The 26,397-nt window shown below is 45.0% G+C and overlaps 2 protein-coding genes across 5 annotated transcripts in view; both read left to right on the top strand.

The window, feature by feature from the left end:
• LOC141009275 (spectrin beta chain, non-erythrocytic 1) overlaps positions 1 to 4,567 on the top strand; it is a 105,081-nt gene extending 100,514 nt beyond the window's left edge. For both annotated transcript variants that reach the window (XM_073481792.1, XM_073481790.1), the window contains 4 exons: positions 1,247 to 1,449; positions 1,824 to 1,997; positions 2,757 to 2,799; positions 3,037 to 4,567. In XM_073481792.1, the coding sequence (XP_073337893.1) occupies positions 1,247 to 1,449; positions 1,824 to 1,997; positions 2,757 to 2,799; positions 3,037 to 3,246 (630 nt within the window). In that variant the 3' untranslated portion in view covers positions 3,247 to 4,567. The remainder of the gene's footprint in view (positions 1 to 1,246; positions 1,450 to 1,823; positions 1,998 to 2,756; positions 2,800 to 3,036) is intronic.
• Positions 4,568 to 12,350: 7,783 nt separating this feature from the next.
• The window catches only part of LOC141009424 (echinoderm microtubule-associated protein-like 6), a 60,623-nt gene continuing 46,576 nt past the window's right edge, over positions 12,351 to 26,397 (top strand). For all 3 annotated transcript variants that reach the window (XM_073482051.1, XM_073482048.1, XM_073482049.1), the window contains exon 1: positions 12,351 to 12,547. In XM_073482051.1, the coding sequence (XP_073338152.1) occupies positions 12,351 to 12,547 (197 nt within the window). The remainder of the gene's footprint in view (positions 12,548 to 26,397) is intronic.

Raw genomic sequence — 26,397 nt, forward strand, 5'->3', positions numbered from 1 at the left:
CACTGGTTTTCAGAGATGTTGTGGTTTAGTTCAGGGGTAGGGACTTAGGTCGACATTTGGTATTTTCTGGCTCCACTTTATGAAATCAAGACTTTTTTAACTTGACTTTGACATCTGTAGTTCAGTTTGACCCAGAGTTAAATCTAACAACATTATATCAGTATTCATTATCATTATAACATCACAATATTTACATGTTTTGGGGTGTAAATGATTCACACTTATCAAAAGTTTTGGAGTAGGTCCAGTAGACCTCCTCAGCTGATGGCTCAATATAATCCTTTGGGGCAACTGCGACCATCAAAGTTACGTCAAAGTGTTCTTGTCTCTGGCAGACTGAGGTTGTTATTCAAAGTTTCTGACAGCATTACAGAAACGATTCCCACAGAGAGACCTTTATGTCAAATAATAAGATCATATTTGTAACTAGAAACACGTCTGGTTCAACTCTCTCAAAGACGACGAAGTTCAGAGCGAATCTACAAAGAACGAACAAGACTTGTTTTTCTTGTTCTAGGATCTTATTATTTAACAAAAGGTGTCTGTAGGAATCATGTCCTTAATGTTGTCAGACTCTTAGAGTAACAGCCCGTCAGAGAGAAAAGTAAGCACCTTTAGTGGATGTAACTTTGATGGTCGCAGTTGCACCAAAGGATTACACTGCAAATGTTACAGCTTAATCAACTGGACATGATCGTGTCCTTGACTGACTAAAGACTTGAGACTTTCTCATGGCTTGTAGTGACTTATTAGTTACATTACAGTTCAAAACAAATCAGATTACACTTGATATGTTTTGGAAAGTATCTGAACTTGTGAGCAGTAGCAGTATTTAAACTGTTATGTTACAGTCTGGTGGTAAAGCAGCGTCTCTCCAGTGTTGCAGATTGAGGGCGGTGCCCTCTGATAAAGTTTGTGGTGCATTGAGTCGACCCGACATGATCGTGTGCAGTTAATTCAGACTTCGTCAGCAGTTTTGAGGAGAATCAGAGGAGAATTGTGTTTATGAAAGCGAGGCAGAGTCAAAGTTGCAGATAAAAACCAAACAAAGTGAAGACCACCGTCTGTTCAGGATGTAAAGTGTGTCCACAGCCTGTGATCCTGCTCTGCTCTGCATGCTGCAGCTCTGATACATCTGATTTACAGCTTCTGTCTGAGAGAGATCTTTAAAAATGACTTCATGTGATCATCATCATCCATCCATCCTCCTCAGTCGTCCTCTGACTCGTCTCTCTTTCTGTTTCAGGATAATGTTGAAGGAGGCGAGCAGGTGAACGGGGTGTCGGAGCCCAGCCCAGCCGGGTCTCCCGGGGCGTCTCGCAAGGTCAAGGCCAGCCAGGCGGCGACCCTGCCGGCCAAGACCCAACAGGACGCTCCGACGTCCCAGCTGGAGGGCTTCCTGCACCGCAAGCACGAGTGGGAGGGGCATAACAAGAAGGCTTCAAGCAGGTAGGACTCGTCTGGTGACGGTCGGACGGAAACACACCAACCTCTGAAATACAACAAGGTTCTGCTTTAGGTTGACTACATGATGGGCTTCAATCTCATGACTTAACTTAACCCTCAAAGACCTTCAGTAGACAGAAAGTATCTGTTGCTCCAAATGTTTACTGACTGTAGAAGAGCTCATCCATGTGCTTTAAAAACCCATATGAAGGTCCAGGTCTTTGAGGGTTAATCAAACCTTTTGACATAAATCTGTTTGTTCAGAAGAAAAGACTGTTAGTTTAATGACTTCTGTACAACAAACACACTCATGTCAGAACGCTCACTCAGCTGTGAAGGTATCGATAGATGATCTGACTCTGGCTGCGTCTCTGCAGGTCGTGGCACAACGTGTACTGTGTGATCAACCAGCAGGAGATGGGTTTCTATAAGGATCAGAAGAGCGCCAGTCAGGGGATCCCCTACCACAGCGAGATCCCAGTGAGCCTGAAGGACGCCGTCTGCGAGGTGGCGCTCGAGTACAAGAAGAAGAAACACGTCTTCAAACTCAAGTGAGCGTCCTGACGGTGGACACTGATGATGATGATGATGATGATGATGACAGAGAGCTGTAGTGTGACTCAAAGCTGAATTAAGGAAGTTAAAGTATAATTAGATATTTACTTGTTTTCCTCTTAAGGAAGCTCAAGGTCAGGTGACCGTCCTTCTCAGAGTCATAACTTAGTCACATCTTAACATAACTCAACATTTTTACCCAAAACATATGTTCTTATATTCAGTGTGACTTAATGCCTGATTACAACGACACAAATATGCATATCACAGAAAAAAGCCTCCCTACTGCAGAACTCCACTGAGAATCTTCTTGTTTTTAAGTTGTCTTCAGTATCACAGTGATCCAGTGACAGCTGTCTGAACATCCATGAGTTCACTGCAAACATTAGCTGCTAATAGCTAATTCGGCTTCAACTTTGAATGGTGCCAACTTACCAAAATGTAAAATGATGGTGTCTCAAGTTGTAGCACGCTGCTAACTCTCCTCCCTCCAGTCATATATGGATGGGACGGTCTCCATTTTGTCTAAAGTTGGGCCACAGTGTCAGACTTTGGGCACACGGAGAAGAGAAATATCCAAAACGACGAGAATCAATAATTAATGTTTTAGGACAGAAGACCATCTGAGACTGAACCTGACAGGAAATGTGCTGTAAAACCAAAACTAGGAGCTAAAAGAGGCTCAGTACAGCTGCAGAGTTGGACCGATGAATCTTTAAAGTGTCTTGTAATTAACGCGTTCTGTAACTTCACAGGATTACTGACGGGAACGAGTATCTCTTCCAAGCCAAAGATGACGTAAGTTAAAATCTTTTCACCTTCATCTTTCTGTTCCTGACGTCCTCCTTCACGTCTCTGTGCTCCGTAATACTGTCAGATTTCTTAGTAAACACGTATTAATGTCTTTATTGTTTACAGGTTCATCACATTGTGTCAATAAACATTAATTAAATGTTTGTATTTAAATGATAATTAAACTGTCACCATGACAACGGTCACTCCTCCTAGTAAACCCTCACTTCCTGTCTCCTCCAGGAGGAGATGAACACGTGGATCTCGGCCATCTCCGCCGCCATGTCGGGCGACAAGGTGGAGGTGACCCCCAGCAGCCATAGCACGCCCGCCCCCGCCGCACGCGCTCAGACGCTGCCGGCCTCCGTGGCTTCAGCGACGGCCGAGTCCAGCCCGGGCAAACGAGAGAAAGACAAGGAGAAACGCTTCAGTCTGTTCAGCAAGAAGAAATAGACGCTCCTCTTCCTCCTCCTCCTCCTTCTCCTCTTCCTCTTCCTCCTCCCTCCTCCCTCTTCCTCCTCCTCTGGTGCTGTTTGGGGTCGCTCCTCATTATCGATCCATCGTTGGTCAGATTTGTGTTGAAGATGTCAACTGACCGAATGTTCGAGTCAGATCGTAGCAGCTGATACTGTAACAGAACAACTGCTCCGGATGTAAATGGTTTAAATTTAATCGTCATAAATTGCAAGTTAATAAAATAACAACAGGATGAAGAGAAACATCCTTCATCTCCACATTCAGCTCGCTCACAGACGTGGACAGTTCCTACAGTATCCGGCAGTTGCTGTCGAATTTAAAATCCCAAACAGCCGCTCTCTCTCTTTCTCTCTCTCTTTCTCTTTCTCTTCCTCCTCGTCTTTCTTCCTCCTCTTCCTCTCAAAGCGTGACTCCAGCATGCAAGCTCCGAGCCAAAACTCTCCACTCTGTGCCTATCAACCGTCCGGTCTGGCTCAGAGCTACAGTTCAGCTACAACACACCACCTGTATCCTCTGTTCAGTTTTTGTAAGATAAGGAGCAGGAAAAAAAACCCAGTTTGGATTGAAGGAAATAAAAATTAAAATGGGGTCTGCAAAACGCTTCAGGCAGCTGCTGTCATCCAATCGAACCCAGAGTTTGCCGCTGAACAACAACTCGATGTAGAGGAGTTCCCACCATCTTCCTGTTTCTTCTTCTTCTTGCTATTATTTGTGTTTTCTATCCGTTCGGTTTTCTTCTTCTTCTCTGCTTTCTCATCATCCCAGCTTTCTCGTCGACTACTGCCTTCTGTGGGTTGTGTTTACGCTCCCGAGTCGTCTCAGTTTGTTTTTTTTGTTCTGTTTCGTTTTATTTTGGGAAGTTGTAGGTAGTTCCTGTTTAGGGTCCATCCTCAGTTTTTTGCGAGGCCTTGTCTTTGCAAGATGACGTGTATCCCTCTGTAGTGGGGAAAAACTGAGACCACGGCAGGGTAAAACTCTGAAATTACACCTCTCACATGTTTGTAATCTGAGCTGAGACGTCTGAAACTTTGGGAAAGTTTAAAAAAAAAGTGCAGAATCATGTTGATAAAAAAAAGCCTTCAAAGTACAAAACCCAGATTTTGTGCGGTGAATAACTCTGCTCTTCTGTCGGCTGGTAAATAATCCTCACGATGTTTCGGTGCCGTCTAATTCCTGCAGCATCGCAGATCGAACAGGAAGCAGCTGTAATTGGGAGCGTTACCCTGCGGTGCTTTGAACTGTATGTATAACTTGTGTATAACAAACTGTTAAAGAATAAACCTGTGTTTAATTTTCACCTATTATTGTTACTACTAATAAGACCTACCGACCGTAATAAGCTTCATTTGAGTTTAACTTTCTGTACCTGAATCTTAACCACATGTACACTTAACAAATCTAAATGAAGGAGCTGTCGAGCCGCTCGACGGGGAATAAATAACTAAGACCAGTAAGAATGTTTGTTAACTCAAACTTTAAAGCATCCAGTAAGTTTTATTTTCTACTCTTTACATTTGTTGTTTTTGAAACATTTCCTTCTGCCCTCAGTTACCTGGAATATGTTTTATTTCCTGCAGTCTGTATTTTCATGTCTAAGATTTATTTAGTCGGACAAGTGCGGAGACGTAGATGTACTATAAAACAAAACTACTTTAAGCATCGCTGTTTAAGTGGACAAGGTGGCTCTAAAAAGCATTTACTGGAAGTGAGTTATGTTGCAGAATAATGGTCGCTTGCTTGTTGGCTTCAGCACGTTTTCTTTCTTTTTTTTAAGATTTCAGACTTTTGTCACCCTCACAGTGAAATCTGTTGAGTTACTCTGATGAAGTTATTTAATGACAAAATGAACAGAAGAGATTTGAGCTGATAACCATTATTAACAGCATCATTGTGACTTTTATCTTTAAATGTTAATGCTGCAGTTTTGGTGCCAAAACTTTTAAAACTTTTACTTTTCTTATTTGACACAATCACACTTCTCATACTAAAAACATCTGAGTTTTAAAACATCAAGAACAAGCTGGTCCGGGCACTCAAACACCCCAAACAATGCTCAGATCATACGGAGGTGGATTACGGCCACTGTTACATTATTTTTTACTTTTTTTCTCAGAATTCTGGGAAAAAAGTCAAAATTTCTAGTTTAAAGTCAGAATTGGCCCTAATCCTTTTCCGTAGAATCGAGCCAAACTGTCACCATATCCGACAATCAACCACCTGCTGATCAGGGGAAATGTGCGCCCACAGCAGCCTGAGGTGAACGTGTCTTATTGAAGCATGTTTCCACGTCTCGCTGTCAGAAAAGGTGAGTTTAGATTTAAAACAATCCAAACTGAGGCTGAATATCTTCTGTGCTCCTTTGTAATTTTGTCATTATTTAACTTCTGCACCGACCAGGAGGAGAAACACAGCAGCAATGAGCCCAAAGTGTAAAAAAAACAAAAGGTGGGTGCGTTTGTTTTTCCCACAGCTGGTGGTGGGGTCGGTCGGGTGGGGCTAAACACCTGCAGTAACGGAGAACTCTTCACTCTGATTGGTCCTGAAATGGTTCCTGTTCCTGTTTCTTTTGCTTCATCTTCCGGCAGTTTGATAAATATAGTGTGCATTCCTCTGTCACTGTAACCATAGTAACAAGATATTTCTTCATATTGCACAATCAACGATGCCACGATGGGGGTGGGCGGGGTCGGGCGGGTTGGGTTGGGTCGGGTGGTGGGCGGGGCTTGGGGTTTGTAGGTGAGGTATTGAGTGTGATGTGGACCCGGGGGTCACTGCTAGTTGGATCTGCACCCGTAGAGTTCTTCTCCCCATCTCTGTTACATATGTGCAAAAAGCCATTAAAATGCTTTTAAAATGAACCAGCGACTCCGCCTGTTTCTCCTGTGTGTGTGTGTGTGTGTGTGTGTGTGTGTGTGTGTGTGTGTGTATATATATAATTGTTTGTCGTGGAAACGAATGTGAAACTGGACAAACGAACATGAAACATGAAATGGCTCCATACAGCTGAACAAAATGTCTGCTGTCCCCAGACTGATTTAAGAAGACGTTGTTAACACCCTCAACATGAGGTCGAGCTCGTGTGTCCACTTCAGGCGGGTGGACGCTAACACTGTTAGCTCAGCAGCTGCAGTGAAGATTTCAGGTTAAAGGATGTAAATAACGTCTTTTCACATCAGTTTGGGATCTCTGGGTTTCTGCAGACTTGGATTAAACCGGACGAGCTGAAAAGAACAAACTTTTAACATGTAAACGTTTAATTATTCATGAGCGGAACAAACTGAAGTGCATCAGTTTCATCTGGGTGGAGGCAGAAATCCTGGAGCCGAATGACCCGAGTATGTGTGTGTGTGTGTGTGTGTCACTCTGCAGGGAGGAGGGATTTTCTCGGGATTATAAACTCCATGCAGAGAGAGTTTAATTAAACACCCTGTACAGGCTCGTTGTCTGCTGTACGTACATCAGCATTATTTAAACATCGTGGAGACGCTTTCAGATTTTCTCTGATTTTCAGACAGAAGATACAAAATGAGTTTGATTAAATGACTTCATGTTTGTACAGAACAGGATCAAGAGTCAGTTTTCTGAGAAAAAGTCAGAATTCTGAAATTACAGTAAAAATTCTGAGAAAAATTGTGGATAAGAAAAGTCAGAAGTCTTTACAGTCACTCCAATCATCTTATATATGTTTATAGGCTGTATTATAGTTTTATTTTATATTTTTATTTGTTGCATTTGTGTTATAATGAACTGTACTATAATAACATTTTAAGGTGGATTATTTTTTCAATCCAGTACAGCCGTACATTTGCTGAATTAACAAGAAGGAACAAATAAGTCAGAATCAGTCAGAGACAGAGTTTCACACAGTTTATAAAGTGTCTCCAACTCAACAACTCACTAAACTGACACATTTGTTAAGGGAGTCTGGGGACAAAGAAGTCGCCTATACTGGTTACTGTTTAGTGTATCTGTAAAATGTGACATGTTTAGATCAATAAAATGTTTCTTCTTTCATAAATTGAGTGTAAATGGTGAAATCAGTGTAAACAGTGTGTTCAAACAGCTGCTAAATGTTGGCAGGTCAGACTTTAGCACTTTAGACACAGAAGCAGACAGGCTGGTGCAGCCATGCTGCCACAAACTGACACTTTTTACAAGGAAACACACAACTTACTGTTTTCATTTAATGCTGAATTTACAAGAAGGAGACAATGATTCAGAATCTGTCAGAGACAGAGTTTCACTACGTTAGAAAGTTTGTTTTAACTCAACAACTCTTAAAATCACCACATTTGTGAAGGGAGTCTGGTGATGTTGTTACTGGCTCAGTGAGAAACGGTGTGTTCACAGACACCTGCAGGTGAACAGAACAAACACCTGGAGATCTTCTCTGACACACTGGACTCTTCTTCATCCTTCAAATATCTGCTGTATCCACAGTTTTCAGGTCAGTGTCTTCTTGTATTTTGGCCACAAGATGGCGCCAGACGACCAGATGGTTGTGCACAGTGTCACAGCTCATGTTGCAACAAACCAGAGACACAAAACACCTAAAAACAGAAACAAGTCCAGTTTCATCAGTGTGTGTGTGTGTGTGTGTGTGTGTGTGTGTGTTGTCATGGAGCACAGAGGTAAACACAGCTTCTATCTCCTATAATTACGTGTGTGTGTGTGTGTGTGTGTGTGTGTGTGTGTGTGTGTGTACCTCCTCCAGAGTCTCCTGACAGGTTACATATCAAACCCCCAGACACTAAAAACAAACAGGAGCCCGACCTCACAGTCAAACAGCCGCAGTGTGTCTGTGTGGCTGCTGTGTGTCTGTGTGGCTGTTGTGTGTCTGATGTGTGTCTGTGGCTGTTGTGTGTCTGTGTGTCTGTTGTGTGTCTGTGTGTCTGTTGTGTGTCTGTGTGGCTGCTGTGTGTCTCATACATTGGCCACAGATAAACAACACACTGCAGTATGTGTCACAGATACACACTGCGGCATCATGTTGATAATCTTATCGTCACATTTATTTATTTCCGTCCAGAGGTGCATTCATGTCTCACCAGGAGCTGGTGCTGGTGACGGGCGGGTCGGGCCGCTGCGACCGTCTCCTCCAGAACATCCTGAGGATCCTCAGTCCTTATTGTCTTCTCTGCTTGATGCAGGTCAGTGACTTGACTTCTGGATCAGAGGGACACGTCTTCATGGACCACAGGAAGTGTCTCCTGACAGGTTGTCTCCTGACAGGTTGTCTCCATCAGTTGGTCCAATAACTGAAACATATTGATCCGAGCAGTGATGATCCAGTGGAAGGTTCTGACGGGTCCAGGTGGTGAATACCAGAATATTCTCCCTGACAGAGTTCATCATCATCATCATCATCACAGCTTCAGCTGTCACATATTAATATCATATCAGTGATCTCACTATCTGAGACGAGTCTTCAAACAAACGTCAGAAATCAGTTTGACGATCGATCAATAAATTCACTTATTAAAACTTTAATGTAAACAAACTGTAACTTCTCTGCCTCACTGCAGCACCACGACAGCTCCTGCTCCTGCTGCTCCTGCTGCTCCTCCTGCTCCTGCTCCTCCTCTTCCTCCTCCTCCTCCTGCTCCTGCTCCTCCTGCTCCTCCTGCTCCTCTTCCTCCTCCTCCTCCTGCTCCTGCTCCTCCTGCTCCTCCTGCTCCTCTTCCTCCTCCTCATCCTCTACCTCCCCCTGCTCCTCTTCCTCCTCCTACTCCTCCTACTCCTCCTCCTCTTCCTCCTGCTTCTCCTCCACCTCCTGCTCCTCCTCCTGCTCTTCCTCCTGCTCCTCTTCCTCCTGCTCCTCCTCCTCCTCCTCCTGCTCCTCCTCTTCCTCCACCTACTCCTCCTCCTTCTCTCCCTCCTCCTCCTCCTCTTCCTCCTCCTCCTCCTCTCCCTCCTCCTCCTCCTCCTGCTCCTCCTTCTCCTCCTCTCCCTCTTCCTCCTCCTCTCCCTCCTCCTCCTCTTGCTCCTCCTCCTCCTCCTCTCCCTCCTCCTCCTCCTCCTCTCCCTCCTCCTCCTCCTCTTGCTCCTCCTCCTCTCCCTCCTCCTGCTCCTCCTTCTCCTCATCTCCCTCCTCTCCCTCCTCCTCCTCCTCTCCCTCTTCCTCCTCCTGCTCCTCCTCCTCTTCCTCCTCCTCCTCTCCCTCCTCCTCCTCCTCTCCGTCCTCCTCCTCCTCTCCCTCTTCCTCCTCCTCCTCCTGCTCCTCCTCCTCTCCCTCCTCCTCCTCTTCCTCCTCCTCCTCCTCCTTCTCTCCCTCCTCCTCCTCCTCTTCCTCCTCCTCCTTTCCCTCCTCCTCTCCCTCTACCTCCCCCTGCTCCTCTTCCTCCTCCTCTCCCTCCTCTTCCTCTCCCTCCTCCTCTCCCTCTTCCTCCTCTCCCTCCTCCTCCTCCCCGTCTACCTCCCCCTGCTCCTCCCCCTGCTCCTCCTCCTCCTCCTGGTATTTGTAGTTTTCACTCCTCTCTGATAAAAACACATGAATGATGATGAAGACAAAAAACACAAAGTCCCACAATGCTCTGCGGCCGTGCGTCCTCTCCAGCGGCGCCGGGGTGTTTTCTCTCCGTGCGTCACCTCCCGAGTCCGAGCTGCACAAGCGCGTGACAGTCCAGCACGATAAGACCGGAAGTGTGGAGATGTAACTTTCAAATTAAAACCCAGAAGTTACCGGTCACGTTATTTCTCATTAGAGCTTCAGTGTGTTGAGCAGGAAGAAGTTGTACCGTATAAATACACGTCACAGTTACAGGTAGTACATGTAGCTGATTAAACTGCAGTACTTTACTGAAGAAGGATTTTAAATGCAGGACAGAGTATCTTTAAATTCAAGTACTCTGAGTACTCTATAGTAAAAAAGTACCCAAGTACTCGAGTAAAAGTAAAGATATGGTGTTAAAATATTACTTTGGTAAAAGTGAAAGTCACCCATATGAAGAGTACTCGAGTAAAAGTCTTAAAGTATCTGATATTAAATGTACTTAAGTATCAGAAGTACCAGTAAAAGTAACTGATCGATATAGTTACATGTCTGTGTGGGTCGGTGAGTTTGATTAAAAATGTGATAAAATGAATTAAATTAAAAATGAGCTACTTTGCTTCTGATGCAGCATGTAATCTGTAAAGTAACTAGTAACTAAAGTAATCTGATAAATGTAGTGTGAGGTAGCAGAAAACAGAAATACTGCATTAAAATACAAGTATCTCAATTCGTATTTTGATCCAGTACTTGAGTAAAAGTACTCAGTTACATTACATCGAGGCTCAGTGGGAACTGTGCAGCAGCCTCCTGAGTCAGAGGGCTTTTATTTTGTAGGCTCCTCACCGGAAGCCGTCTGTGTGCTCTGACTCTTGCTCTCGTGTTGAAACATCACAGCGCTGAGACTCGGCGGTCAGGGAGGGTCCATTAGTCCGGAGCACTGACAGCTGAGCCTGCCTGCCTGCCTGTCTGTCCACCAGCCTGTCTGTCTGCCTGTCTGTCTGTCCACCTGCCTGTCTGTCTCTCCACCTGTCCACCAGCCTGTCTGCCTGCCTGTCTGCCTGTCTGTGTGTCTGTGGGTGGAGCTCGGCTGCAGCGGGAGGATGCTCTCCTCCTGCCGGGAGTCAGGACGGGATGCTGCGGTGTGAACGCGGGGCTTCTCTCCTCCGCTGCCCGCTGAAGTTGCCTCCTCTGCGGGGATTAAACTCCTGTTTGCGCCGCTGCCTCCGCTCGGCTCTCTCCGGAACCGCCCGATCATCTCTCAGTGGGAATAATCCGCTTCTTTTATTCTGAGAGTCTGGGTGTTTTTTTTCCCCTCCGGACTCTGGTGGATGTTACTCACGCACAGATTTTTGTGAATGGCGGCTGTGAGCCGCCGCACGTCCGCCGCTCCTGTGCGTTATTACGCGGAGGGATGATGTGAACGCACCGGGGAACCGGAGCGAAAACCAGCGGCGGGCTGCAGGAAGCGTGGCCGAGGATTAGCGTGAGGAGGGATTATATTTCCAGGAGCAGAAGCCTCATCAGCTGCGCGGCTGTCTTTTGTTTTATGGTTGTTGGTTTTTGGACAGAACTTTCCAGACGCGTCCGGATATTTCCTCTTTCTGTTGATCTCCATCTTTTGGTTTCACGGTGGAAATCATCCTTTAGTGTCTGTAGGCGCAGAAACAACTCAGAATATTCCAGACTGAGGCAGAAACCATGACTGAGGCGCACAGCGGACTGTCTCTGCAGGAAGTTACAGTGAAGTCACCGAGAAATGAAGACAGACAAAGTTCATGTGCGTCTCAGCTGAGTTTAAAACTCTGTAGAGGACAGTAACACTGATGATGATGATGATGAGGATGATGAGGTGGCAGGTGGAAGCTGCTCTGATTCACCTGCTGAGCAGATGAACAGCTAAAGTCAAAACTTGATAAACGCTGCAGAGGAACGATCACAGATCAATATCTGTAAAATACCACAAGAAGTATGTTTGTGTGGTAAAAATACATGAAAATGTTTCAGTATCGCTTTTTAATTTACTGACAGAATTAAACTGCCGTTAGATGAATTCAGGTGATTATTCAGGATCAGGAGGAACTCTGTGATGTTTCTGATACAAATGTTGATTATTCAGATTTTCACGTCAGGATCCACGATAACGATGTTATCACGATATCTACAGAGAATCTGAAACTACTTCCTGTGTTTCGTCTCTTTTTTGGCAAATATTCCACCTGAAGTACGAGAGTGAGGACGAGGACTTGATTCAAAGTACCATCAACACCATGTCCATCACCTGCACCATCTCAGCATACGTGGATCAATATTTACGTCTTTAATATCGCGGTGATCGTCGATATCGATTCATCCGGACTTTATTTGCATCATGTCGACATCTGCGACTTCTCTATTTTGTACTTTGAAAGAGAAGAAGAAGAAATGAAGGATGAAGATTCAAAGAAAAGTTAAACATCATGTTTTCTATAAAAACGAGCCGTCGTTGAGTCACTAACTGTTCAGTGGTTAATAATCTAATAATCGATCTGTTCTGGGCCGGAGGAGGAGAAGAACCGAGCGGACGCGCCGTCCCGTCAGATGAGTGAACATGTCGGACCGGAGCGCCCCGGGCTGCCGGCTCAGACTGGACTGGGTCTACGGGTACCGGGGCCACCAGTGCCGGAATAACCTGTACTACACCGCTGGGAAGGAGGTGGTGTACTTCGTGGCCGGGGTGGGCGTGGTCTACAACACCAGAGAGCACAGCCAGAGGTTTTACCTGGGACACAACGATGACATCATCAGGTAACTCACACAAACATCGTTAAATACACACAGAACTGTTGAAACAAAGAGCTTTAACGTGATTAATCATAAAAATCCTTCATCGAACAATCCTGCTGGCGACCGCGTCTCTTCTTTAAAGATATGATATGTGAGATTTCTGTCACCTCCGGATCACTGCTGCAGTCGGGCTGATAGACAGGAGTGAAGATAAATCCCACAAGTTACAAAGTAATCTCTGAGCTCTCCTCCCGTCGGTCAACGGCTCCGGATCGGAAACATCTTTTGTTTTGTTTTGACAGAGCCCCCTGGTGGCAGAAATTACATATTGTGTGTTTAAGTACGGCACATTTATAAAGCTAAGAAAAGTAACTTTACTTTTTCTGCCTCAGGTTCCAGTTTTGCTCCAAATCAGGTTTTGTGTACGTTACTATTTTTTTAAAACCAGGAAAATCCACAGATTCTCAGAAACGGACAAAATACTTTGCGCTGAACAATAAAAAGCTCATTATTGATCAAAAAGAGCTTAAAACTCATCACAGAGGTTCAGATTTTTTACCCGTAAGTGCAGTGATGGAATGTAACTAAATACTTTTACTCAAGTTACTGTACTTCAGTACAAGTTTGAGGTACTTGTTCTTTACCTTTAAGTCACAAAGTGATCTCTGAGCTCTCCTCCCGTCGGTAAGCGGCTCCGGATCAGAACAGAATCCGATGAGACTGCAGGTGTTTATTCCTCCTGAAGGTCTGGATCAGCACCGACTCTCCTCCATTTAGTTCTTAAGTTTTGCAGCTGAACATGTAAAGTTTGTCCTGATGTCGGCGCAGGAGAGACGACACCAGCAGATCAATCACATCTAAAGAGTTGATCCTCATCAGAGGAAACACGTAAAAGGGATTTTGTCCTAAAATGACTTGAACTTTGACAGATGTGCACTCGATTTGATGAAGCGAGGCCGCTGTGTGTTTCTGTCGGTGCTGTGTTGGACCGGTCTTTGTGACGAGCGGTGGTGAAACCTCTCCACTCCTGCTGAGGCTGCGATTAAGAAATGAGTCAGAGGACGTAAATCTACGACAACAAATCATCTCACTGTTTGAATTATCAGCCTGACAAACACAAGACTTTCATCACCGTCACATTAATTTGTGTTCTGGACATTAGTCATTATTTAAATCCTCTCACAGTGACAGACTCAGTGTCAGAGGCCTTACATTAACTACAGGAGGTCCTGAGGTTATGAAACATGTTCCTGTGATGCAGAAATATAAGAGCAGTAATCTGAGCTGTGACAAACTGAACCACTCCAGCTTCAGGAAATAAAAAGCAGATCTGTGGATGTTTGGACTTTTACCTTCCTCCCTGATAATCTTCAGACTGATCCTGATCCTCTCTTACTCATCTGGATGTTTTGTCTCTGTTTCATTTGGGTTGAGATGTTTTTTAGAAACCCTGCCGGGGTTTTATCTCCCACACAGTTCGGTTTATCCTCTAGTTTGACAGAAGCTAAAATCTAAACACAAACAGGGTCTTCACTGAGCCAGAAAACAGCTTTTAAGGCTTTGCATGATGATTTCCTCCTGTCCTGACATCACTGGTGTGGAAGTGAGAGGATGTGTGATGAGCAAATGTTTAAATTTGACCATCAGGTCAGCAGGAAGTGGTTATTTCTTCTGGCAGTTCGTCCATCAGCAGTGCAGAAACGATCAGCACCAAGATAAAATGTAAGCTACAAACCACAGATATCATCGGCTACGTACCGCGTCGACATTTCTATCAAACGTGTCACATCACGTTCATGACGTCAGGACTCACAGAAAACGAACACTGTTGGTGGAAAGTGATGACGAGACCTCCGAACACAAAAAGAAACAAAGAAAGAAACAAAGAAAGAAACAAAGAAAGAAATAAAGAAAACACTATTTTGGTGTAAAGTCAGGCCAACCACTATATTTATGCCGATGAAACCGGGTGTTTTTAATGAGACTTTGGGACCATCTCCATCTCCAGACCATGTTTTTACGAAGAGTTGGGTCATCGGCAGCTGTGTTTGTAGCAATAAAACCAGGTGTTTGTAAACAAAGGCTGTAGGATAAAGAGGCTCAGCAGCAGATGAAGATCTGATGTGTTGCCTCAGGGAGAAACTCGTGTGTCATCGTCATATGAAAGCACTCACATTAGTGACTCTGCTCTGAGTGTAAATGTGTCACATTACATCACATAAACCGAGAGCAGGACACCCGACGGTTCGCAGCAGGATGACGTGTTTCGCTGGAAGCTTGGAGGAAACTGTCCTCGTTTTAATGACATAAACATAAAAAAACTAAACTACAGAGGTGTCACGAATCACTCACATTTTAAATCCTCCGTTCAAACATTTTCTGCTCCTAGTTCTGATATTCACCCTGATCTGGAGGGCAGCATGATGGAGACATACAGAGGACGGAGACGGTGAACAAACGAGGATTAAACGTATGTCTGACTGTAACCGATGGCTCCCAGCGCTCTGTGTATAATAACATATAATGTAATAACTGCTGAATGATATCAGGATGTTTCCAAATCTAATCAGACGAGATGACGTGGAGCTTCAGCTGAGATGAACTTGTCACGAGCTGCACAGCGGTGATTTCATTAGCGGAGGCTGATCTGTTTCCAGGTGATGAATGTCGACGTTCTCACCTGAACGTCACATCATTTTATTTAACAAACATTATTTGGTGCGAGTCTCTGCAGCCGCTCGCCTCAGTGATGTCATTATAGGTTTTATAGGTTTCTGTAAACTGATCATGAACTCCACAGAAGACAATGTATCACCGAGAGGAGAAACGTGTCCCGGAAAATCCCTTTTAAACCCAGAACACCGTCTGTGTGTCTGCACGGACTAATTAAACAGTTGTAAGACCGGTTCACCAACACCAGGAACATTTAATCTGGGATTATCTGACAATTATATAATGAAGAGGCTGTTTCCCAGTCAGGACGGACTGTGTGGTGAAGTCTCTCCGCAGCTCGACTGAGCTTTTTAGCCTCTTTTAGCTCCTAGTTTTGCTTTTGTGAAATAAAAAGTGTTTGTAGGGAGACATCACATCTTCAAAAGCCTTGTGTCGCTTTTACTTTAAATCTTGATATGATTTAAACGAGTGAGTTGTGATGAAGGGAAACATTAGCCACAGAAACCAGCTGTCAACATTTCTGCTGTAACGCTGGACATTTTACGGGGATTGACTCACTTCTGGAGCCTCGAGTGGCCGTTAGAGGACCTGCAGATTATGGTACTTCAGCGTTGGCTTCATTTTTCAGCCCGGGAGGCTGTTAGTTGTTTTTAACTGCTGGTTGTAGAAGTCGGCTGCTGTTTGATGACACTTCAGCTGGATTAATTTAACAGGTTGATATAATGGATATAAGAGTTTCTTTTAAAACATATTTTCTGTTGTAAATTAGTTTTGTTTGAAGATAATTTTTCGAGGTTTGCTGTTTGAGGATCATTTTTATTTATTTTTATGTTGGTTGTGTTTGAATGTCTGCAGCTGATTTTCTCCAAATGTTTTATTTTATTTAGATTGAATGAATTAAAGGTTAGAGGAGCAGCAGACGGGATTCTCTCTGTTGATGAGAGCAAATTAGAGCGAGTGGAGGAGGACGATGATTCAGCGAGGTCGCTCATTCATCCCAACACGGTCACACACACACACACACACACACACACACACACACACACACACCTGGTGTATTCACCAACATTAAACAGTGTATGAGTCATCGGAGCAGCAGGCATGTTTGGACAGTTTATACAGCAGGCCAGTCAGCTGCAGCCTGCGGTACTGTGTGTGTGTGTGTGCGTGTGTGTGTGTGTGTGTGTGTGTGTGTGTGTGCAGAATGATCCCTCACAGCTGACTGCAGGTTCACAGGATGCTTCTGTTAAATGTGCGGCATGTTTTTTCGGTGGGTCGCCTCGTTTTCAGACCATCTGCGGTGTGAGGTCTGAACCCTGTAGGCAGCAGGTGATTGGTTCATTTCAACGGGGCACAGAGAAAATATCTGAAGCGTCTCCGCTGAAACATACAGACGAGGGTGGTGTGGTATGTTATCAGTATTATAGGCACTCTACAGGCAGCAGCGTGTCTCTACCATCCTCTCACCCCTAAACTCCACCAGATCCGTGTTCGGTCCGTATCTGATCCACCACGGCAGCAGAGCTGATGAGGTTTCACTCTAGTATTTGTGTTTACTTCCACTGACTCTGTTGTGTTGTGTATCTACTCAGCTGCAGCTCCGGCAGTCTGGACTCATCAGATACACAAGACCTCTATTTCTGCTGGATGCCGGAGCAGAATTCAGCACAGAGCAGACAGGAAGTCAGACACAGAAACAACAACATAACAGGTTAATTTTCAGAATAAAAGCACAAACATCTAAGAAAAGAGACAAATCCAAGCTCTTCTTCTGGTTGTGTTTATAACACATACCTATAACTGCGGTCGAGCGTGATTCTGTAATTATCGCGGGAACTCGCAGCTCCAGCTGTCCGGCAGTGCTGCACTCAAAACACAGCTGGTGGGGTTGACGGACAACGGAGCAAATCTGTAGCGGAGCCGTTACGCAACGTACGTACAACCAGTGGAGCTCCTCCCGGGTCATGAAGGTGACAGGACTCTGATCATATCTCGAGAACCATCCATCCGATCGACACTTGACAGATTAGTTGCAGAGTCAAATGAAATGAACGGCGCTCTGTGCAGCAGCGTGGCTGTGTATCTGCCGTCATGGCTCTGCAGACTGAAGCTGGGCTCTCACGTGATCTCATGGGGAAGCAGACGTAAACAAAATGGAGATTAGCGTGGAGCAGCAGCTCACTGTGGTCAACAGTTGTATGCTAGCTAACGTTAGCCTCGAGGGCTTGAATGTTAACTGTGGCTTGGCGGCACGTCAGCTGCTCCAGGATCAGAAAGTACCGATACAATCATCCAGGATTTGAATCATGAATATCAGACATGTTTGATGTTATCGAGGCGGCAGGTCAGGAAGCTTCAGACCAGATAATCTGTGATGAACAGCATATTTTCAGTTTAGTATTTATAACATATAATGTAGAGAATATTGTAGATCTAAAATGATTTAACCCAACCTCTAGAAATGTTTGTTTCTGCACATTACCAACATTTTTTTCCTACATTTTCAATGTTCTGGTTAGGTTCAGGTACAGAAACCACTTGGTTAGGATCAGGAAAACATCATGTTTAGGCTGAAGAGACCTGAGTTTGTCTCCACAAACATGGCTGTAAATAGTCCCAAGGGCTCACATCTACTGATGTCGAGCGTACAGATGTTGAAACGAGTCTCAAATTGCCGTCTGTGCAGCCTCATCGCCTGACACCACCCTCCCCTCCTCCTCTGGACACGATAGTTGACATTGCACTTGAACTTCAGTCAGATAAAGAATCAATGAGTCAGGCAGACTAACGTATTCAGTCTCCTGCTGCTGGAGGATGGACAGGAGGGATGTCAGGTTAACAGGAGGGATGCTTCCCCCCCCCCGCCTCAGTCTGAAATGTCTCTGAAAGGTTTGTAACTCTCAGATGTTCAGCAGTCATCACATCACTGAATCACTAAATATTACAAACATACTGAAGATGAACTCCTCTTAAAATCCCACATGGTTAATGATTGAGCAGAAGAGATACAATAAATCCTCCTGAACACAAAGTTCACTGACTCAGACGTAATCTCCTCACCAACATGTCTTCTCTGTGATAAAGTCATGCAGTATGAGCAGGATGTGGGTTAGTGCCGGCTGCAGGAAATGTCGCTGTCACTGGCCCAGTCTGATGCATTGGCCCTTTCATCACCACTGGCACCACAGCCGGTGCTGCTCCACTGGACATCTGCCAGCACACCATTACACTCCAGATGGATGGAGACTCAGGTTAGGCCCCAAAACTTAAAAATATCCTCTCAGAGTTCAACCAGGACTCAGTTTCTACAGCAGATTAGTAACAGGACCTCAGATGATCTCAGGTGTCAACACCAGCTGGTTTTATGGTGTCAGAATCAGGTGTTTGTGAGGAGACACGAAGACATTTCCAGCTGTCATCCTCGTCTCTTCTCAGTACCAAACAGTTCAGATCAAACAGGCTGCAGATCTTGTTTAGTGAAAACAGCAGCTGCTCTTAATGATTCTTAGGTTTGGTGAAACACAGCGACAGTTCTGACTCCGGGGTTGAACTTGGTGTCTGCTGCACTGCGGCTGCTCTGCTTCTCCTCCCACAAACTGGAGCTGATGTGGAAAAACTCTGCAGACGACTGAGGGAGTAATTACATTTGCATTTTAGTCACTTAGTGACGCTGTGATCCGGGCCGACTGACAGTGAGAGTGACAGGAGAGGAAAACACATCAGGTCCCAGACGGGGAGGTCGGAGGTCGCAGCCCCACAGAGAGTAACGAGAACTTTGTGTGGAGCAATTCAGCAACAATAAGACTTTAAGATCAACAGATATTTAATCTAATCACCTGAATACATTCAAAATATACAATTCTGCAAACCACAGACAACGCCGTGCTTATTGTCTGCTTAGTTTCAGACACAAAAACCACTCGGGGTGAGGAAGAAGTCATGTTTTGGTCTAATAACCGTCGGTTCTGTCACCAGAAACATGTTTGGAAAATGTCCCGGCGTCTTGTTAAAAATATCCAGTGGTTTCAGGCTTACAGATGTTGAAACACCATCTTGAACAGCGGTCTCTGGTTTGGCTGTAACACCTCCACAGTAAGCTGATAATTACACAACTTGTTGTTCAGAGACGTCGTCTATCTTCTGGTTTAGTCAAACACAGTTAGCTCAGCTGACAGATGTGCTGTCTTCACCGCAGCGTGCACAGAAAGATATAATCAATAAAAACACTGTTATTGTGTCATAAAATGGTTCTTGAACGCATCGTTATTGATCGACAGTCTTTGAGGTTTTGTTCTTGCAGAATCAACTTGTTATTAAACCGAAGCTTAAAAACCACCAGACGATGTCCTGAGATGTGAATCTGTGGTGTTTGTCGTGTTCGTTTACTGGATGTAGACTTCTTCTTTGTGCAGCTGCTCGTGTTGAAAGCTCTGAATCATAACTGCACTTCTCTCTCTCTGTCTGATGGATCGCTTCAGTAATTGCAGGCTCCATGTTGACGCATTAAATCCATGTGGAGTTTTTCTGAAAGGAAGAGAGCGGGACCGTCTTTTTCTTTCTCTGGCTCTTTCATGGCCGAGGCCTCCCGGGGGGCCATCAGCCTTTATGTTCCTCTGCAGCGGAGCATCGGGCCGCCGCTGAATAGCAGCAATTATCATCCCGGCCGGTCGCTGCTGTGAAGAGCCGGGATCGGTTCAGAGTCACGTCTCACTCTGCTCGCTTCAGTCTCCGGTGTTTTGACTCGAGTCCAAACGTTCCTAAACTCTCTCCTCCAGCATTTCATCCGATACGTGTTGTCACTCTGTACGACACGACTCTGCTAACGAGCCGAACCCAGAGCTGCTGCTAAAGCCACGACGGACATCAGCTCAAAGCGTCTATCTGACGATCTGAGGATCAGACTCAGCGTTCAACTGTGTCTCCAGGAAGTTACAGTGCGTTGCTTTAAAGGAACAGTCCGCCCAAAAATGAAAAAACTCAGTCATCATCTCCTCCTGATGATATGATGATATCTTGAAGCTTCTTAGATGATTTAAGATCCTTTTTCAGTTCACTTACTAAAATGTTGAATAAAATCCTGTCACATTAGAAAAATAACTATATCTCAGCTACATCTTTAACATGAACACACAGCTTATAGGCTACAGATCGATTATAAACTCTCTGAACAGATTCTGGTCAGCAGATGAACTTGACATTGTGCTAAAATCAAATACTTGTTGTTAAAAATGTTATGATTATTCATTTGCTTCCACATCTTCAACTGACGGCACCAGAGTGTGCATGGAAGTGGACCAAGACCCACGTTTGAACCGATCTGGTCCAGTTCGGTCCGCACTGGAGTTTGATTGACAGCTAACTCACAAGGCTACCAGAACCGAATGGCACTGATACCCAGGCCAGGTTCCAACAAAGATCTTTACAGGTCCGGTGCCGTCACGTCAGTTTACACGGTGCTAAAAATAAATAAAGTGTAAAATGTGTTTAATTTTATGTTGAATATAAAACACAGACTGTCAGTCCAGTCTGGATCGGGCCCAGTAACTGACTCGGTCTGGCTCAGACAGGAAACCTCAGTGGTTTGCCGGTTACCAGGGCCCGTCCAAACCGAACCGAACAGGTCCGGTACAGCAGCATTAACTCCGGTGATGTCTCGTGTTTGAGGCTGAACTGTGACTGAAGATCTGTGTTCGCTTCACTTCCTCTCTCTCTCTCTCTCTGTCGTCCTCTTTCTTTCCTCTCCTGTCCCACTTCCTGTTTGTCGCCTGCAGGCAGAACCTAACCGACCAACACACACACACACACGCGCACACACACACACACACACACACACACACACACACACACACACAGGACATCATCATTATGTTTGCTGTGTAGTTTTGATGGTATTTCTGCTCGACTGAATAAAAGTAACCAGTCGTCTAAAAGCTCAGCGGCTGAAGGAGAACGGGTCCAGCTGGAGACGTCGAGCTCGTGTTGATCTGAGTGTTTCTACACAAACAAACTGCAGCAGGTTAAATCTGCGATAACAACGTTTATTTGTCCGGTTATTATAAACAGGAACGTTCACATGTCGTCACATTTTCACGGTCTCATTGAGAACATTTAAAAATAATAATAAATCTACTTTCCTCAAAAACATTATTCTGATTGTGAATTAATAATTTTAAGATGTTTGTCGGGTCCGAGATGATTGTTTCGTTGATCTCTGGGTCAGAATTCTGACAGTCGGTTCGGCTTCTGACGAGGTTAGTGAGCCAATAGCATCACACCGCTGGAATCACCTGGTGCCTGTGAGACCAACAGTCACTGTACTGCCCTGATGTTAGCTAGCTAGCATTAGCAACTTTAGCTAACGTCACTTGATGAAAGTCAGAAGTGAAAAGCCGCAGTGTTTTCTACACACAACCCAGTAATCCAGAATAATGTTAGCTGAGTTCAAACTCCGACACAAAAACCACTTGGTTAGTTTGAGAAAACTTCGCGGTTTGGCTTAAAGTACTTGTTTTGGTCGCCTTGTTACGGATGGAGATGGTCCAACTGGTCGCCGCAAAAACATGCTGAAATGAAAAACATCTAGCGCTTTTTCAAATAATTTTGCGTTCAGCTGTACAACAATCGTCACCGGTCCATCAGCAACAAACTGGTTTGCAGCTGCAGATTTCAGAGTTGTACTTCCTGCACAGTGGTAACACAGTCTTCTCTCCTTTCACACTCTGTTTTTGGTCTCCACCACCTCCTGAGGGAAACATCTGTCTCTGTAGCTGCTGAACGCTCCACTGTGTTCAGCAGGTGGCCTCTCACTGTGTCTGCCGCTGCTCAGCACGCCGTGTTCTCGTGGAGCTGCAGATTCAGACGCAAACACTGTTTCCACCGTCGTCTTATTTATCGATGTGATTAAATGTTAATTATCACCACTTGAATCTAAATGTCAGTTTTACTTCCTGTTTTCAAAACGAAGCTTTTAAATGTTACTGATGTGATGTTTGGCCTTGAGAGCACACACACACACACACACACACACACACACACACACACTGCGTTGGTGTTTATGTTTCCAGGCTCAGCAGGGAGGTGAATATCTGCTGGTGTCAGTGATGACATACAGATCACCTGCGATGGAAACACACACACACACACACACACAAACATAGAAATGTTTGGTGGACTGCGAGACTTCACCTGACTTTACATCATCATGGAGGAGATGATGAGCGAGTTTACGTTGTTTGGTGAATTGCTCCTTTAAGTAAATGTAAAAATACTCAGTTACAAGTTAAAGTCCTGCGTTGAGAGCGCAGCCCCTCCCCCTCTGATATAAATCCAGTTATACGTGTTACTGCTGGTTGAAGGCGTGTTGGACTTCATGCTTCAACTAACACAGCCTGCAGCCCTCATCATCATCATCATCATCATCATCAGCCACAAAACCAACCAAGAGCTGAGGCTGACCAGCAGGAAGCTCGGGGCTGTGTGTGCGTGTGTGTGTGTGTGTGTGTGTGTGTGTGTGTGTGTGTGTCTTCTGAAGCGTAGCCTAGCTCATTTCCCTCTCACCAGGAGAACAGGCTACGCTAGCTGGCTAAGCTGCTGAACAGGAGAGCTAGCGTTGTTGTTGTTAGCGCTGTTAGCGGCTGGCCTCGCAGCAGAGTGCTCAGTGATGCGTTCACTGTAAGCTGACCGACGCTGCCGGCCGAAGCTTCAGGCTGGAGGATGCTGTGTGAAATCAAGTGGAGTTAGCATCGTGGACGCGCTGCAGCAGACGCAGCTCCGATCAGCAGCCTGAAGCCTTCATGTCATTTAGCAGTTTGCTGCGGGAGTGTCGGCTTTAACCGCCGTGATCCGATAAGTGGAGCGAGGCGCTGCTGGGACCACTCATACTAAATTGGCGAGCTAAAAAATGTTTCAACCAATATTCAATATTGTCTTTATCTGTTTTATGTGTCTCGGCTCTGTTTTGATTTGTTTTCCTCTGTTGATATGTATTTTTCTGTCTGGAGTTCTGCAGGATCTGAGTCCAAGACGAGCCTCCATCATCCTTCACACGTCTTATTTTAGCACCATTTCAAACGTCTTGGATGCATCTCGTTGATAAGCTGAAGGAAAAGCCTGTGTGCTGCTCGTTCACTCAGTTTAACCATCACATCCTCAAACTTTCTCTCATAAAGTCCAAACGTCCTGCTTGAAAACACGTTCGACTGTGTTTTCACATTTCAGTTAAGAAGACAACTTTTTTAGGGATGAGGACTTCTTCATTTTTCTTGAACCTGTTTCACTCGTGTTCGCTGTAGTTTCTCTCTGCCCTGCAGTGGGGGAGACACTTCTTAACAGGGCTTATTGTACATTATGTTGAATTTCTATATATAGACTTTTTCTCTGTGCGCATAGGTGTCATTTACACCGGGAACATGTCCCCGACACTTTTCTAAAAACAGAAGCGTATGTTAAAAATGGGAAGTCAGCTGTTTTACTGTGAATCTCCAGAAATGTCTTGAGGGCAGCAAAACTTCACCTGACTCTCCATCAGCATGGACGGAGGAGATGATGCCTGGATTCACATTCACGGTTGAAATCACTTTCTCCAATGCAGTGAGACGGTCACAGACGGAGCTCATTGTATCAGATTCCCACTGAGAAAAAACAGATTCAGAAGACGTCAATTCAACGTTTTTGGCCGTTGTAAAAACTTAAATTTTGTACCACAAGAAGTTCTTCAGACGTCAGTAACTGAAGTTGAACAGACGTCTGCTATTACATTGTAAAAAATGTAATTTTGAACTCTGTAAGGACGTCTAAAAACATTCATTCGGGCTCTCCAGTGAACGTCTTTTCAACGTCGTCAAAGACGTCTTTCTGGAAATGTTTTTGCTCAGTGTCGTGTTTTCACATGGAAACATGGCTTCAGTCTTCTCTTCTTCACTGTACGCACTCTGTTAAGGCTGATTTATAGTTGCACTCAGGCTCTACGCAGAGCCAACGCCTGCAAGTGGCCTTCACCGTAGTGAGCATTTATACATGCGCGCTGGTGTGTTTGTGTTGCTGGCCGTGGTGAGCAGATCACCAGGTGTACTTTGCCCTTTAAACACACCGACTCCTTCTGCTCACAGTTGTGTCTCGATGCAGAGTGGACAGGCAGAGTGTCTCAGGTAGGACTGCCTCTCTCCATACAAACCCAGCTTGAACGACTTGGTTTTGGCGAGGAGGTGTTCGCCCCTCAGCCAGCAGCCGGCCGGTCAGGAGGGGCTGCAACAGGCGAAGAGGGTGATGTGTTTACTGGGGAAACTGCAGGTCACTGTAGATTCTACCAACCACAGCGTCGCAGTCCGAGTCGCTGCAAAGTGTAGTTACATTTCTGAGGAGATGTACGTCAGGCTAAAGTGTTGATACGGCACAGATCCAACGCAGAAGCATAAATCGAGCTTTATGTGCAGTTTCCTGGCCCATTATTGGTCGAGGTAGCAGATGAGATGTCGATTTCGACCAAGAGATAAAGAAATCTGTGCTCACTTATAATTAAAGACTCCAGCGTCTCTAAGAAGTGAGAGTTCATGACCTTTTCGACTGAGCACATAAAGAACCACAGCGGAGGAGGAAGTGTGCTGAGGTCGGAGTGAAGTCATTAATTCTCATCGACTCTCAGGAGCCTGTTCGGTATCTAATGAAGACCTGCGAGAGGAAGTCGTTCCTAGAAGCCTCGTTTATTTCTGACACGTGCGTTTTCTCATCTTACTGAGTTTGTTAATGGCAGCAGCGAGCAGCGAAGGCCTGGTGGCTCTGTGGATTCACAGCTCAGTGGTCTTCATTAAGATGATGACTAAGAAATTATCTGTCCAGCATCCCACCGCCAATCTGCCCCGCGGCCGCCAATGTTCCCACGATCTGCTGGCACTCAGACACACTGAAGCGCACATTTTTCCTACACACAGATTTACTCAAACACACACAAACCCCTCAGGGTGTTATGTCACTCCTCAGTGCTGATCTGAAAGGTCTGGAAACTGAATTTAAGCTGCTTATTGTAAGAGAGAGAGACACTGAACTCCTTATCACGCCTTTAAAAGAAGAGGAGATGGAGACTTTATTTTGGGGAAATGTTCCTCCCTCAGAGCACTTATTAGACCCTGATCCACCCTCCTCTTCTTCTCTTCTCTCTGGAGGCAGCTGGTACCCAGCAGCAACTTTTTTGGGCAGCTGTGAAAAACAATATTTCCACAGGAGGTTTCATCAGCACCACAGCTCGGATCATCTTGTTCTTCCTCGGTGCAGAAACAACGTAGTTTCATGTTGTGTAGATTCAATGACTCGCCTCGCCTCCATCCACTGCTGCTGAAGCTGGAGTTAAAGTTTTACATTTATGTTTTCATGAGCAGTTCACCTCACTGACAGAACACTTCATGTCGATTACAGAAACAAACTGAGATAAAAGAAAATAAGCCGGTGACGTACAAGAAGTTTAGATTTTCTGCTGCCAGCATCAGGACCAACACTCAGAGTCGTTCTGACTTCAGACTCGTGACTCTGGACTTTTTTTTCGCACAAATGACTCGATATTTGACCTGGACCCGTCTGAAATCACTTTATGACTTGACTAGGACCGTTCTTCAATGACTTCAGACTTGACCTGCTGGCTCAACTTGTCCTGCATCATTTATGATCGACCTGAAACGAAGCTTGACTTGGACGTGTCTGTAATAATGTTCCCTGAGACTTAAGACTCTGATTTAGACTTTGATTACACTGATTTCGAGTTGATTTTAACTGTGATTATGACTTTGACTCTGATTAAGACTTCATTATACAGGTTTATATTCAGTCTATTCTACTCTTTGATGATCATGTATATTTTGTTGTGTTTTTGATAATAACTGTTAAACAGCGAGAGAGAAGAAGGAAAGTCTGGATGTTCTCTGATATGAAAATATTAACACAAGAGACTCTCTGGTGTTCTCATTTATCTGTACAAGGCGGCGAGGGAAAACAAGCTATTGTTATAATATGCACACACACACACACACACACACACACACACACACACACACACAGAGGAGGAGTTCCTCTCGGCTATTTATAGACGCTGCCCTGATTTCTCCACCTGCTATAAATGAGCTCACCTACGCTGATGTTAATCACGGCTGCATGTTTGCTGTTTATGAGGCGGCCTGTCAGACGGAGTGACCCTCGTCAGCTGCCGTAGCAGG

This window comes from Pagrus major, chromosome 15 (genome assembly GCF_040436345.1).
Source record: "Pagrus major chromosome 15, Pma_NU_1.0".
Taxonomy (NCBI): Eukaryota; Metazoa; Chordata; class Actinopteri; order Spariformes; family Sparidae; genus Pagrus; species Pagrus major.